The sequence below is a fragment of the Sebastes fasciatus genome, chromosome 4 (genome assembly GCF_043250625.1).
Source record: "Sebastes fasciatus isolate fSebFas1 chromosome 4, fSebFas1.pri, whole genome shotgun sequence".
NCBI classification, from domain to species: Eukaryota; Metazoa; Chordata; class Actinopteri; order Perciformes; family Sebastidae; genus Sebastes; species Sebastes fasciatus.
In genome coordinates this window covers 18064161-18080483 of record NC_133798.1, presented here as the reverse complement: position 1 = coordinate 18080483, position 16323 = coordinate 18064161, and the positions used below count along the sequence as shown (strand labels likewise).

Genomic DNA, 16323 nt, shown 5'->3' with positions numbered 1-16323 from the left:
CTGTCAAAAGCTCAGTTTAACTTCACAGTCTGCGCTGAACTGAAAGCTACATCAAGATTTCCTGACAGCCTTGGTGGGTGTTGACTTTTGTACTTGTTGGGGGAACATGAAGCAGAAGTTGAAGAGTGGAGTTAAAGGAATAGTTTGACATTTTGAGAAATGCGCTTATTCACATTCTGGCAGTGAGTTAGATAAGAAGATTGATACCACTCTAGTATCTGTCCGTTTAACCCAGTTTCATGAGAAGGCGTATAAATAGAGCAACATTACAAGGACATTCTGCGTGTTATGAGGACACATTTTAGGCTTTTTTCGTTTGTAATTTGTATAACGTCCGCAGTTAGGTTGAAGCAACAAAACCACTTAGTTAAGTTTAGGAAAAATGTCATGGTTGTAAGTATGTAAACTAAGTAAAATACGTACAGAAACAACGTAACAGAAGTATAGAAAACACACGTCACTAAAAAACATGTGACAAAAATCACTAACGTGACTTACAAAACAAAACACTGGTCTCCTGGTTAAAGGTCCAGTGGGTAGGATCTGGTGGTATCTAGCGGTGAGGTGAGGAGATTGCAACCAGCTGAAGCCTCTACCGTGTGCTAAGTGTGTTAGAGAGCTACGGTGGCCGATGCAAAAACGTGAACGTCCCTCTCTAGAGTCAGTTGTCATAAGAGTAGTGTAGGTCATTTGGAGCAGAGCCAGTGCGTAGAGAGTGTGTACATGGGAAGTGAGTGGTGAAGCAAGAGAGAGAGTGGCGGCGACAGCAGCGAATAATGTTAGCGACTCCAGCCCAAGCAGGAAAAGTTTGCAAAGTTCGTCCGTTCTGGGCTACTGTAGAAACATGGTGGTGCAACATGGTGGACTCCGTGGAAGAGGACCCGTTCCGGATGTAGATATAAACGGCTCATTCTAAGGTAAAGAAAACACAACGATTGTTACTATCAGGTAAATATACACTAAAGAAAACATACTTATTAATATTATAATCCATTTCTGCCAATAGATCCTCTGAAATGTTACACACTGGTCTTTTAAAAGTCGTGTGTTTGTTGGACTCATCCACCTCCCCTCCTGCCCACCAGGAGCGGCCTTTCTTGCGTTTTATTCTACATCACTATCTCCGAGTGTAGCATATTCAAGTGGATGCATTTACATTGCAGTCAATGCAGTGCACTACATGGCGCACAAATGACACGCCAAAAGCAAGAAAGGTGTTCTTATTGCACGCTAAAGGCCTTGCACATTATTGTGTCATTTATATGCCTTTTTGTGCAAACAGGCCACCGTTAAATATGCAGCTACAGCCAGCAGCCGGTTAGCTTAGCTTAGTACAAAGACTGGAAACAAAGGGAAACAGCTAGCCTGGCTCCGTCCAAAGGTGACAAAGTCCAGCACCTCTAAAGCTCACTGATTAACACGATGTGTCTTGTTTGTTTAAACCATAAAGTACACAGATAACAAGTTGTGGTTTGAGTCTTCCGTGTCTCACATCACAGTGAGGTTGCCAGGCGACCGGCAAGAGACTCCAGGAAGTAACTGCACCTAGTTAAGAAATAACCCTGTGGCACAACCCGCCTGGTAAAACAACCACTTGTTGTTTTTACATCCATTCCATTGCTGAGCAAAGATAAACTGGCTGCTTTTTGTAGCTTCATATTTAGCGTACAAACATGAGAGTGGTGTGAAAAGGACTGAGAGGTGTGGGTGAAGGGTGAAGGACGGTTGCCACTGGAGCAGACAAACTGCACAAAGACAGGACGAATGAACACAGGATGTTGGTACATTGTTAGAGAAGAAGGGTAAGGAGAGTTTTTAAGGGAAAAATAGATGTAATATCGGGAATAAACGCTGTAAATTTACCCTATAAACATTGCAGGTTGCAATAAAGATACTGGTGCGTGGTGCATTACAAGTGGATTTTGTTGCACCTACTGTGTGTATGACCTGTGCCCTGCGGGATTATTATGGTAATATCTCATCAGATGTCACACTCTCCCTCGGGTTCAGCAGGCTACAAGGTGACAAGAGAAATACACAGAAAAAAACAAGCAGCGTTATGTAACAACCCTACACAAGTAGTCTGCAAGGCTTCAGATGCGTCCTTGGTAACAATCACTATAGCACCACTGAAGAAAGGACAGGATTGCATAACGACAAACTCAATGCCTTTGAAAAGTAGCTTATGAAACTACATACGGTACATACAGTACAGTACAGGTGACACTGTGAAGAGGATCTTTATGTTTTAGTAGCCAAAGTTATGATTAACATGAGGAACATGCAGTCCTGCAGCTTCATAGTATTGTTTTATTGTTTCAGCAAAGCCATATGCACACCTCCCACACAAAGAGATGAGTAGTTTCCCTCAAAGGAGCAATGTGTCCTTCATTTTGTAACATGCAACTGATGATACATTGTGATGTGATGCCAGCCAGTATTCTTTATCTAAGTGTAATGTGAGTTATTTTGTGGTATTTTTCAAAACACTGAGTGGGTGATAAGGTTACAGTGACGGGCTTTTCTCTGTGGGATGCGTCTGGGCACCTACACGCCTCCTTTTCTTGTTGTTTTTATTTTATTTCGTCCTTCTAAATATATTTTTATCAACTTACATTCACTCTCCTTCCAATTCCAAAAGACCTACGTCCTTCAGAGACATCTAAATGCTACACTTTCTATCTTTTTACTTGCACAATGCGCTGAGAGATCTCACAAAGCGATGTGTATCAGAGAAAATCTCAAGGACATCTGCCCAAAACATGTGGTACATGTATCTGTTTCTGTAATCACTATCATTGAATGTGTTTTATCCAACACTGAGGCAGTTTCACAATTGTTCCCAGTAAAAACTTGCTGCACAGTGAGGGCTTATAGTTCCTTATTAATGCTACAACAACTATGAGAATTCACAATGTTAAGGTCCTATTGATTGAAAGCACTGTGCTCACTCAGATGCAAAAAAAAGGTGTCATTCAAATCTGACAGATTTTGCTTCTGAGGAATTTCTTACTGAAAGAGAAGAAAGCAGTCTTTTAAAGCTTGTTTACATGTCAGCAATCCACATGAATGAAACTGTCGGGTATATTATCCTCTGCACAGTCTGCACATTTTACATTTTACTCTTTGTGTGATGTTGCATCATAAAAATAACTTTAATATAAGACAAATTAACACTAGGAAAATGTATTTTCTTTGTTTTGGTAAACTCAAAGGTGGTTACCATGTATGGTCAAAGCGAAGGATCATCAAGATAGAAGTGTTAAACCTCAGGTCGTCTGCTCTGACTTGTGGCTAGTTTGACCAAATGTGGTGCAAGGAAAAGGTTAAAGGTGCGCCAATTCAGCTCAACTTCCCAACTGAACACGACCTCAGCACTAACAGCTAGTGCAGAGAGGAGGAGGAGGAGGAGGAGGAGGAGGCCTCAGCAGCCAGTTACTGTTGGTGACTTCAGTCCACCAGGAGCAGATTGACATACAGGTCCTGAATCCAGAATCCAGAATCCCTTCAACGACATGATGTTTGAGGAGAGGAAATTTGTGGGAGTCACCTCCTGTGTTCACTCACCTGATGGACGACATAGCCCGTGCAAATGGAGAGTTGACTGCAATCTGGAGGGTCAGATGATCCTGTCTGTGATCTGCCCCATGACCATGGACGTGACAATATTCAGCAATGAGGACAGACAGCAGGACGACCACATAAAGAAACAGAGTAGCCAGAACCTGAGAATATTAGTTATTATTAAACCTGCATTCAGTGATTGGTTTTGGCCACTTGGAGGCAGCGATAAACTGTAAGCACAACATTTAAATATACTCTAGGCTACACACAAGTAAATGGTGAACATGTTTGCAACCTGTCCCCTATTTACACATCCAGCACACACAGAGTAACATTAGCATTCATTTGGAGCAGACTGTGTATAAGAAGTGGACGTAGTCACCGTGACATCACCCATTGGTTTGTGGACTGCCGTTTTGAAGCCTCGAGTTCAGCAAGTTGGCCGTTGTCATCTTGTTTTTTTGCAACCAGAAGTGACACGAGAGGGTGGAGCTAAGCACAACCGAATGTTGCATAAGACATTTTTAGGCGACCAAAAAAGTTCTAATGAACCTTCATTAACTGAAAACACACTGTTAAGACAAGTGCGGACATAAAGCATACCCTGCTTTATGGTCTATTTGACTCTAAATGGGACCATAATTTACTAAATGAACATCATGCTGTATTGTACAAGACTTGAAACTAGCGATTGAGACCATAAACTCATGTTTACAATGTTTACTGAGGAACTAGAACAGTAAAGTTGAGCACGTAAAACCAAAACAATGACTTATTACTTCTTGTGGGAACCATGAATATCTGACACAAAGAAATATTGATATATAGTCCAACTTAGAATCAAATAATGAATTAATCAACCAACCAGTCAGTGATCAATCCATGAATCATGTGAAATGAGAAAATCCAGCTGCCCTTGCTATAACCCATCACCACCAACAAATACTGTGTCTCTCGAGTAGCTGGGAGAACAGAGCGCACAAAGGTCCACTTTTCCACTTTTGCATTTTATTGCAGTCGATGTTTGTACTTCATTTGATAGTAAAAATGGATCAAACACATACAAAAACACAGATACATTTAGAGTAGCGTTATTTTCAAAAGGCATGCGTGTACTCAAATGCAATTACATAATGTTTAACACACACCACTCTTGTGCATGAACACAAAAAGCCACAGATAAACACTGGTGAGTTTGGCCGCTGCTTCCTCCAATGAAAGAACATGACGCCAGGTCTGGTCTGCAGACCACAGCTTCACCTCTGTTTTACTTTACTGGCCATGTAAGCTGCTCGGGTAAAATAAACACTTTAACGTCTGCTCCCATCCATTACTATTTGTGGAAGTCCTTAGTGAAGGCATTGACATGAAACAAAGTTGTAACAATATCTAATTATATAAATTAGATTTGTAAATTTTAAGCTTTGACAAATTACTAAATTTGTGAGGTCAAAGCAACAGAGCGAGCCGACTGAATGCAGCAAGACCGGAATAAGAAGGTTAAAACTCACAGACACATGCAACTTTACCTCTAAAATGTAAACATTTAGGGAACTAACAGAACAGTCTCATTTTTAGCTTGACAACCATTCAATAGTCAATTTATTGAGGAAGTTTCCATTGCTGTAGAACTCTCTCAACCTACATAAAGAGCGATGTCATCCTTTGATTTCATTTCTTGCATGTAAATTGGAGTCTTAACCCAACATCTCTCTCTGGATGTCTGCACCCACGCACAGCCACACGTACATGCAAACACTCACTTCCTCTTCATATTGACCAGGACATGGTGCACCTAAAATTAGATGAGACAAACACTCACATGTTTACAGACACGCAAGTCCTCGATTTAGCTGCACTGTGGTTTTACTGAAATTAGGAGCACAAAGACACAAGATTGGGTAAGAAAACTCATGTTGAAATGTAACTTACCACAGTTTCACTTGTACTTTACTTGCAAGTATTTCCATTTTATGCCGTTTTATGCTTCTACTCATCTATATTTCAGAGGTAAATATTGTGACCTATGACACATGTGACCACTTTATGCAATAAGATATAGATTAAACTTTGTAAAAATATATAAAGCAGTTAAAATTAGACCTCAAACAAATACAACATTTAAGTATTGCTAACTTGTTATTATGCATTAATATGAATTATCCAATAATATAACACACAAGGGGTAATTCAGCATAATGAGTACTTTTGATACTATAAGTTGCTTAAAGGTGCAGTGTGTAGGATTTGGCAACATCTAGTGGTGTGGTTGCAAATTGCAAACAACTGAGTACCCCTCCGCTCTCTCCTCCCTTTCCAAGACTGTGGTAACATGAGCCGCTGAGTGCAAAACCGTGATAACGCTGTTCACCTCGCTCAGAGGCCATCCTCACCATAATAACACTACTTTAGGAGCAACGGAGGTCAGCTGGCGGTACCACGGTTTTGCACTCTGCGGCTCACGTTACCGCAGTTTCACAAGGTGTCAGAGAACTATGGTGGCCTTCAGGTAACGTAAAAACATGAAAGTCTCTCTCTAGAGCCAGTGTTTAGTTTGTCTGTTCCGGGCTACTGTAGAAACATGGAGGAGCAACATAGAGGACTCCGTTAAGAGGACCTGCTCCCTATGTAGATATGAAGGGCTCATTCTAAGCTAACCAAAACAATTTTTTTTATTCAACATAGTTATGAATATTATATTCCATTTCTGCTAATAGATCCCCCGAAATGTTACACACTGTTCCTTTAAGTTTATTTTGTTGCCAATACTTATCTAGTTTTGCTCGTTACATTTTGCCAGACTTGCCAGACGTACTTCTAATGGAATATTTTGTATAGTGTAGGATTGCTGTGTACACATGTGAATACTTCTAACATTTATTGAGACACAATCTTTTACTGCTGCTGCCAAGACTCTTATTTACAAGCAAATGGAAGTCACTGAACTTAACCAGTAGTAGTAGTAGTAGTAGTAGTAGTAGTTTCTACTTGGTATAATTGACTCTAACAACAGGGAATGCCTTCCTTCTTTGAGCCAATGACAGATGAGGAAGGAAAGGTTATGATCAGAAGCCTGTAGCTGCAGGTGGAGGGACCTCTACTGGTGACGTTGTTATCAGAGTGTCCTGTCTGATGTTGAGCTCCTGCAGAGTTTGAAAGTGAGGAATAAGACACATTTATACTCCTACTTAAAGCAAAGTGTAAGAGTGACATTTAAGAGCAACTCTCAAGTGATTAATCATACGTATGTTCAGAGCAGGAAGAGCCAGTTCCATACTACTAATTGTATACAATAGGGATGCAAAACCCAGCCGTAAAAAAAAAAAACGTTCAGTGACGCACAAACCAAGCTGTGGGCTTGTTGAACTGTTGCACCGCTATTAAATACAGGCCTGCTAAGACAGAGAAGAACAATTATCTGTACATAGGCCTACTTGACCATTGAGTACCCTGTCTTATTTCATGTATAAAATCTGTGTTTTGGCTTCATATAATATAAAAATAGCATTCATTACTATTAGTCAATATATTTATATATTTTAGAGTTCAAACACACTGGAAATGGTTCTGTTTTTCTTTTCCCTTATATGCCACACAAACTGAACCGTGGGCTTGTTGAACTTCTGCACCACTAGTATATAGTATATGATATTAATTGTCTTAGTATATTGATTTTACAGTCACAAAAAAAATCTACATATTTACCTGTTTTATACTAAAAGGAAATGATGTATTACATGCATCGATGCATGTCAATCACTCAAATAGACCATATTATTTCTCTAAGGATATAGCGGATTGTTATTTTGTTTTCTGAGGTGTTCCGGCTGCTGTTTTACCATCCATGATGTTTATTATATACAGTGTGTGTATATATATATATATATATATATATATATATATATATATATATATAGAGAGAGTTTTGTCTTCACATATACAGTACATCTCACATCTATGAAATCTGTTTTATGTTTTGGATATATTGTTTTATGACTGAATAAAATCAAATCAACAAGGGAATATTAAAAGGAGTACTACGGAGATTTCTAATAAACACAATTATTTTGAAATAAGCTCCACAACTTCTGTAAATGATGGAAAATAAAGTAAAGGTTCAGTGCTTCGTCTGAATTATGAAATGAGGAAGAATGCACACCATGTGTTAACTTTTAAAGAGAAGATAATTCACCTGTGTACTACATCACTTTTGTTTTACAAAGCAGAACAAATGTCTCAACAGAACAGAACGTTTTTATAATATCCCTCTAATATTCCAACAAGTGGAAGTTTTCAGTCATGCAACATTATTATTAATTAATTATTATTATTAATAATAAATTATTCCACTGAACTCTCACTACATGTACATTTTTTAATTCTTTAACAACAATGTTAACTCTATTTTTAACCATAGATTAATAACATATGGTTTAATTCCAGCCTAATGAACTGTTTTCTTTACTAAACTGTGCACTCTTTCATTTAATCTACATCCACCAGAGGGCAGCAACCACCTACCAATATTTTCTCAAACTGCACAATATAAAAGCCATTATGTGATTCCACAACAAACTTTATTGTGATGAATTAAATTGTCGGCTTGCACCAGAAATAACCCCCAAAATAATTTATATACAGTACAAACACGTACAGGTCTTTGTTGCTTCACACTCATTAAACAGCTCTTTCATGCATCTGCAATCTGATAATTAGCTTTCATAACTTCAAGGCACACATACATGATGATTTACCAGCATCTCATTTCGTATATATATATATATCTCATACCTCAACCTTACTTGAACTCACAAGTTAAACTTTTCTCATTATTTGTTGTGTTTTGCCTCTTTTACAAAGACAACCACTTAAACTGATTTGACCCATCCGTTATTGTTGTGGCACAATTGGTTTTAACGTGATCCCAATAACCAGATGAGGTTGAAAACATGGCATTACCAGTAAGAACAGACTACTGGGCTGGGTATGCGGCACTTCTTCCAGATGTATGCAAAGGCTTGAGATGATTCTCCTGTGACTCATCTGTTTGTTGACTCCTGTCCATCAACTTTTCTTTAAAGCTGTCAGACGTTGTCATCTTCATTAACCTCCAGTGCTCGATTTATTCTGTAGAAATGTCACCAACAATAAATCAACGTTAGCAACAAGTAGTGAAGAGTGAAAGCAGTAAATGTTTATACTGTATGTAGAGTCATACCTTCTTGGCGTTGTCCACACACTGCATGTAGGCCGAGGCGATACTGGAGCAGGACAGCGTCTTTCCTGTGTTCTCCTTGTAGCATTTTAATATCTGACTCTGCAAGTCACCGCACACCGGCTGGATATTAAAACGCCTGAGAGAGACATGCAAATACAGTTAGGAGCACCACAATATTTGTGAAACAATCAAACTAACCTATTATCTTATGTATAAACTTCTTTGTAATGAATGTCAAGTCCTTTTGTCCTTGTACCATGTGTCAGGGCAGCCTTACTAAGCCTTACTAAAAATGTTTGCATATTATTAAGACTAGGTTATTAATAAAGGCACATTAGCATATTATTTTTGCATTTATACAAGCACGGTGACTCCACACTTACGTGAAACGGTTATGAGTCTCTTCTTTGCCCTTCTGGAAGCTCTCAGCAGTCACTTTGTAAAACTCAGTACACTGTTAAAGAGGTAAAAACACCAAGTTACCATCAAGGTAAAATATATAAATACTACTCTGAAAACATCTGCCTGCTGCGGCTCATAACGACACTACAGTATGGCTGTGGTCGGAAAGTCCCAAAAATTCGCTCCAATGTCTTTTACGAACCACTTTACCTTGACATCGATTGAAAACAGGTCCTTCCTTCCTGCTGCTGTCACACTTTACCATTAACACTGCTCCAGTAGAACGCAGATACCAACACTGACAATTCATTTATGCAATATCAATTAAACTGTTAAATATCAATATTTCCTACGTGCAATAATGTGAATTCAACCGTTCACCCTGTCTACTTATTATATTTTGCTTTTTTTTTTTACTGTTTAATTATATATTACAGGCCTATCTTGCTTTTTAACTGATGCTTCTTGTTATTGTACTATCCCCCTCGCTGCTGTAACACTTATTCTAAATGTGGACAACTCGGTGAAAAATATTACTTCATTACCAAGGTTGGAATTGAAATAAAAAAAGAAATATAGGCTACCGAAAGGTGCATCGCTTTAAATGTTATGGCCGCAAGGAATTGTTGTTGAATTGAGATAAGAAAGGAAGCATCGACACACCTTTCCTAAGCATTTAGAGAATTCAACCAGCTCTTGTTATGGCTGCCACTTAGATACTTCCAGGTCATTTCACTCAGTTAGGAACCTCCCTAAGCAAACAAAAAGACTATACGACCGCAGCCTATGAGAGCAGTGAGAGTGAACCAAAACAGTAAAGTTGTAACTGGACCACTGAACAATGAGCTGAAACTCAATATGAAGCTCTGTAAAGTCGAGAGGAGCTGCAGATTCAAGTGTTAATGGTCCCGTCAAAAAAACTCGTGAGCTCGTGTTTACAACATGGGAAGTCGTGTACACAATATGCTTGACGTTCAAGTGGTTAAGTCGTGACAACACCGCTGCTAAGCAACAGCAATATTAACGTTGCTGTCGGCATCTAGAAGCCTGTGGGTAACATAATGCAGGAAATACAAAGGCATAATGACAGAGGAAAACGATGAAGCCGTTGGGAACATCAACGTTTTCCTCAGACATATTATAAAATTACCAAGAAAGACAATATAAGACTAAATATACAATATATTAACTTCCATGGCCTCCGCCATTTCTGACAACGTCAACAAACACGTCATAAGTCGTGAACTCTGAGCTTTCAGAAACTTTCCGCTTACGAGGTCGTGAATACGACAATAGGGCGGCGTTCATATGGACTCTTCTCGTGAACACGGTAAACACGACCCCGTTTGAAGGCACCATAATTCTCTGTAGATTCTCTTTCACATTGCTTTTTGAGTCATAAATATTTAATGTTATCAAGAAAAACCTGGGGTTTACTGAAGTTTTCAGGGGCTTTAGTGTAACTTAAACTTAAATGAGATGCAGGGATGAGGAATACTCAAAATGTTTCTCACCTTTGCTTCAAGTTTTGCGACATGTTCCCTGTAAAGAGCGTCTCGCTTCCTCAACTGTTTCTCCCTCTCCTCCAGCTGATGAGCCTGTGTGAGTTTAACATATTTATAATGACATCATCCCGCCTCTGAAACCATATTCATATTCATGCCAATACAACACTTTATTGTTTTATATTTTGTATATGCACAGAACTTCCACACGGTTCTAAATAATTTTTTTGTCTCATAAGACATAAAGAGCAACGAAACGGAGCGGCCATTTGAAGTGGGATTAGAGCAGAATGAAAGTGAAAAAGAAAGTGAGTCATGCTCGTATAAATTCTCTCCCGTCTTACCTTCAGCTCCATCCGCTGAAACAACACAAGAGGGCCAGAAAGAAAAAGAAGAAGCAAAGTAAGAGGAAAGATTTTCATATTTACAAGAGCGATCCTGACACATGTACAGATCGTGTTTTTGTCTTGCTTACGTAAAGCTGCACCATGAGCCTCTCGTCTTCAGTCTTCATTCGCTCCTTCATGATGGATTCCGTCAGGTTCTCCATGTACGCCGCCTTCTCCGTCTCCAGCGTCTTCCTCACCTGATGCTCCACCTGAGCCTGAGCGGCTGCCTGGGCCTCTGCTTGAGCCAGAGCCCTCATCTCCTCCAGCCTGCACACACATCACACTTTAGTACTTTACATACTTACAGTGATGCGTTCTTCGTACATTTCATTACAGTGAATGATTAGTCGATTAGTCGATAGACAGAAATTTCATCAACTGCCATTCTGATTTCCAAAAAATAGTTGGCTCCAGCTTCTCAAATGTGAAGATTTCCTGCTTTATATCACTATAAACTGAATAGATTTGGGTTATTTACTGACATTTCATTCACTAAACAGTCAATCAATCAATCGACTAAAGTATTTGGGCGGTTAACTGATACTGAAAACAATCGTTAATTGCAGCGTTACAGTTCATGTCGTTTTATAATTTTTCTTTTCCCACTCATACTTTATATTTCTGTTTATGATTTGTGACATAGATGCACCTTTCTGTGCCGATTATCAACTGCTTGTCATTTGAAATATAACATCCGATACACTTCATTCATGCGTTGCACCCACAATTGCATTTTGTACCTTTCGTAAATTATATTTTGTTCTACTTTATTCTTTTTAACTACGTTCATATTCATGTATTTTACAACATATTAGGGCTGCAACTAACGATCGTTGTTACTATCGTTATTCTGCTCATTATTTTCTCAAATAATCGATAATTATATCCAATGAAATATAAGAAAACGGTGGAAACGCAACTCATAGGGAAAAGCCTACGACTGTCATTAAAACACAGTTGTTCTTAAAGTAGCGGTATTAATAAAATGGGGTATTGTACTGTTTTTAACAGCAGGGTATTGTGATACCTTTCTAGAATCGGTATAACGTGCAACACTAGATTTGAAAAGTCAGAACAAGTGAATTTTCATTCTAAATTAAATGATTAATCAATCGACTATAGAATTCAATGACTAACTGTTTCAGCTTTACTATTTATATCGAGCATCTTACTTTACTTAAGGTAAAAAAAAAATCCTTACTGTCGCTGCAGCTCCTGCCTCCTCTGGTCGATCTCCTCCTCCAGACTTAGCTGCAGCTTCACTTTGATCTTCTGCCTCATCTCTTCCTCCACCACTTCCGGAGGAACGGGTGAAGCTGTAAGCAAACACATTAGAAAATAAAGCATCAGATGTTTAGTTGATTTATTTCAAACTGCTGCTACAATCATCATCATCAAGGTGGTGATCAGTTCACCTGCTGCAGGTGGTGGCGCTGTGGTGACAGCAGGTACTTCGTCCTCAATAACAGGGGGCAGAGACGGGGTCATGGTGGGCTCCTCAGCAGGCGGAGCCGGAGCAAGTGGAGGTGGCGTCAGAGGCTCCACAAGGGGTTCGCTTACAGGTGCATCAGTGGGTACGATGGCCAGCTCCACACAGCGAGAGGGCAGCAAGGGCTCTTCAAAAGTGAGCTCTGGAGGAGGAGGGGGTGCCGCCACCGGCTTTGGAGGAGGAGATGGTGCCGCCACCGGCTCTGGAGGAGGAGAGGGTGCCGCCACCGGCTCTGGAGGAGGTGAGGGTGCCGCCACCGGCTCTAGAGGAGGAGAGGGTGCCGCCACCGGCTCTGGAGGAGGAGACGCTGCCGCCACCGGCTCTGGAGGAGGAGACGCTGCCGCCACCGGCTCTGGAGGAGGAGACGCTGCCGCCACCGGCTCTGGAGGAGGAGACGCTGCCGCCACCGGCTCTGGAGGAGGAGAGGGTGCCGCCACCGGCTCTGGAGGAGGAGAGGGTGCCGCCACCGGCTCTGGAGGAGGAGAGGGTGCCGCAACCGGCTCTGGAGGAGGAGAGGGTGCCGCCACCGGCTCTGGAGGAGGAGAGGGTGCCGCAACCGGCTCTGGAGGAGGTGAGGGTGCCGCCACCAGCTCTAGAGGAGTTGAGGGTGCCGCCACCGGCTCTGGAGCAGGTGAGGGTGCCGCCACCGGCACTGGAGCAGGTGAGGGTGCTGCCACCGGCTCTGGAGCAGGTGAGGGTGCTGCCACCGGCTCTGGAGCAGGTGAGGGTGCCGCCACCGGCACTGGAGCAGGTGAGGGTGCCGCCACCGGCTCTGGAGGAGGTGAGGGTGCCGCCACCGGCTCTGGAGGAGGTGAGGGTGCCGCCACCGGCTCTGGAGGAGGTGAGGGTGCCGCCACCGACTCTGGCGCAGGTGATGGTGTTGCAACCGGCTCTGGAGGAGGTGAGGGTGCCGCCACCGGCTCTGGAGGAGGTGGAGGTGGAACCAGTTCGCATGGAGACGGTGGATCGACAGTTGAAACCCGGACTTGTGGCACTTCTTTTTCAACTGCAGCCGGTGGGACTACAGGCTCAACAAGAGTCGTCTCCACTTGCGGATGTGACACTACAGCTTCAACTGGAACTGAAGCAGCAGGACAAGGTGGTGTTATTGTTTCAACTGGTGTAGCTTCAACAGTGGGTGGAGGTTGAACCATTTCCACTGGTGGCGTAGACAGGACAACAGGTTCAATAATAGCTGGAGGTGTTTCAGAGGGCAGAGGTGAAGCTAAAGGTTGAGCTGATTCTACAGGTGGAGGCAGGACAACGTGTTCTGCTATCGGCGGAGTAGACAGGATTTCTGGCTCTACATGAGGTGGGATGAAAGATTCAACAGGAGGTAGGACTACTGGCTCCACTACAGCAGGAGGAGGAGGTGATGCAGGTGCTTCTACTTGTGGAGAAGGTGTAGATGGAGGTGGAGGAGTGGCTGGGACAACACGATCGGTTAGAGGTGGAGTTTTTGGCTCTAGAGGTGGAGTCGGGGATGCAGAGGTAGGAGGCAGGGAGTGAAACTTTACAGGAGGAGGAGGGACGAGTTTTACAGGTTCCACTGATGGAGGTGTGGATGGGGCTTCCTGAGGAGGAGGTGGAGATGGGATGAATGGAGGAGGAGGTGTCAGAAGAGGTATTAAGTGTTCGACAGATGGGGCGGGAACTGGAGTGGGTGGTTGTGTTTGAGGCGAGTAAGGACATCCATTCTGGGAGGGCGGAGGAACGACCTTTGAAGACTCTTTCATCCGGTGGATCACTTTATCTGACAGCTGAGGAGAAACAAGAGAAATGTTATCATTAATAATATGGACTTAATTAGCATCTCTTCGTATTCTAATGTGTTCTTCTTTCAAGTGCATCCAGCCTCTTTCTCTCCTTCTGACCTCAGCAGCCTGAGATGTGACCAGCCTATATGTTGATTTCAATGTAATGAGTCTGAAAATCCTGTTTTTGCAGCTTTGTTTCTGTCCAGTTTCTACTTTTGTATTTTTACTTTAGGAGGAGGAGGACCACACAGGTCTGACAGCACATTATATGGTTAGATTTAGGGCTGAAAGATTTTGAAAAAATATCTAATTGTGATTATTTTGAGTGATATTGCGATATGATAGGGAATGATACTTTTTTACATCTTTATTCTCATTTTCAATGAAAGACATATTAAAATGATTATGGTGTGATCTTTTTGGTGTGAGGGGATCTGTACCAAACAAAGATCTGTAGAATATGATGTGTAGGCCAGGACATCTCTGCAGAACGACAATATTTAATCAAAAATGGTATTTTGACACATACAGTATTTCAACTTTAACAAATATTGCGCCTCCTGCGATTTGAAAATTGCCGTAGGCCATATTGCGATTTCGATAACATTTCAATTAACTGTGCAGCCCTACTTAGTTTGGGTGTCTTCCTTTTCTTGTAGACATTTCTCACAATCACTTCAACCTCCTTGGCTCTAGCATTGATTGCAGCCTGATCAAATTAATGTTCTTTTGAGTTGATAACATTTTTTCACAATTACAAGAAAACATTTTAGATTGAAGGTTCATTCTTGACCCCTAGAAACCTAGAAAGAATAAACTTTCACTTTTTGAGCAAACCTGAATGAGAAGCCCTTAAAGTGCTCAGAAAAACAGATGGTGTATATGTGTTTTAGCCTAACCAGGAACAAAGACTGCAAATTAGCTACGCTAGAAGTCGAATATACATTGCAACGGGTTTAATTGAATCTAAATGTAACAATGCTTACAAGTATAGTCCCTGTCAAATAAACTAATACAATCAAATAAACCTGGACATCTACAACTCCATCTGCTGAAGAAAAGAAGAGTTTAACAGCCTGATATGATGAAATAAATACATTATTATCTATTTCAACATTAGGAAATCATGATAAACTTATCATAATCACAACTGTATTATTCTATGAACCACCTCAGATTATTGTTATTATTTATAGTGGTTGGTAAAAGGACATGTTTTGGCTACTCGGTCCTTAATGTTGGTGAGGTCACTGACAGAGGTCAAGGACTGATAATTGTCAAAAAATAACTCAAGGATTGTTAAAGAGTTCATTCACAGACTTTAAACTCCTTTAAATTATATTGTTTATGTTCTTTAAGGATTTAGAAAAACATAATAATTGCAGTTATATTCATGATATATTTGATAAATGCAGATGTCATAAGTATGTTTCTTTTAGTGTGGTCCACGTGACAACCGACTATGTTCTTTCTATATTTAACACCAACAGCAGTGAAGACAAACAGCTGACTTTGTGCAGAGTCACAACAAACATGAGGGCTGATCAATACTTATTGATCACATATCACAGAACTAGAGAATTAAACATCAGCCAGGATTGCAAAATGAAATATGAACAGTCATGCACTCTGCAGCCACAGTCTCTCCATTAAAAAAAAAAAAAAAGTCTGCACTAAAAACATTTTAGTTTGATTACTTCCCTCCATGCATTTCCCTCCCGGAGCTTTCACTCACCCGAATGCCCTTCACAAAGTGAACTCCTCCACCTTCTCCATCCTCCCCAGAGAGGTGACTCTGGCTGTTTCCTCCCATCCACACAGCTGCACACTCCTGCTATCAGCACTGTGTGTTTACCGACACAATATTTAATCCACAACGTGGAGTGAAATCAACTCTAACAGCTGCAACAACCTGCCCTTCCCACCAAGAGACGCAACAACAGCTGCTGCTATTGGTCGCAGCTGAACAACAACTCTCCTGATTGGTCGACTCATCCTG

At 41.2% G+C, this 16323-nt stretch overlaps 1 protein-coding gene across 2 annotated transcripts; it reads right to left on the bottom strand.

Annotated features, from left to right (window-relative positions):
- Positions 1–8119: 8119 nt before the first annotated feature.
- On the bottom strand, positions 8120–16273 carry LOC141765998 (uncharacterized). 2 transcript variants are annotated; one of them, XM_074632400.1, is made up of 9 exons: positions 16060–16273; positions 12494–14327; positions 12280–12394; positions 11165–11345; positions 11034–11048; positions 10699–10782; positions 9166–9236; positions 8783–8918; positions 8120–8691 (listed from the first exon to the last, which is right to left on the bottom strand). In XM_074632400.1, exons 1-9 carry the CDS (start codon positions 16135–16137, stop codon positions 8668–8670), a joined length of 2538 nt encoding a protein of 845 aa, XP_074488501.1. In that variant the 5' UTR covers positions 16138–16273; the 3' UTR covers positions 8120–8667. The 2 variants fall into 2 exon arrangements, with proteins under 2 accessions (XP_074488501.1, XP_074488502.1); XM_074632401.1 differs by lacking the exon at positions 11034–11048.
- Between the last annotated feature and the right edge of the window lie 50 nt (positions 16274–16323).

Coding starts and splice junctions, on each gene's coding strand:
- LOC141765998 (XM_074632400.1), bottom strand. CDS start 16,137: ATGGGAGGAAACAGCCAGAGTCACCTCTCTGGGGAGGATGGAGAAGGT. Junction 14,328..16,059: donor ACTTTGTGAAGGGCATTCGG/GTGAGTGAAAGC, acceptor GTTTCTCCTCAG/CTGTCAGATAAAGTGATCCA. Junction 8,919..9,165: donor GAGACTCATAACCGTTTCAC/GTAAGTGTGGAG, acceptor TGTCTCTCTCAG/GCGTTTTAATATCCAGCCGG.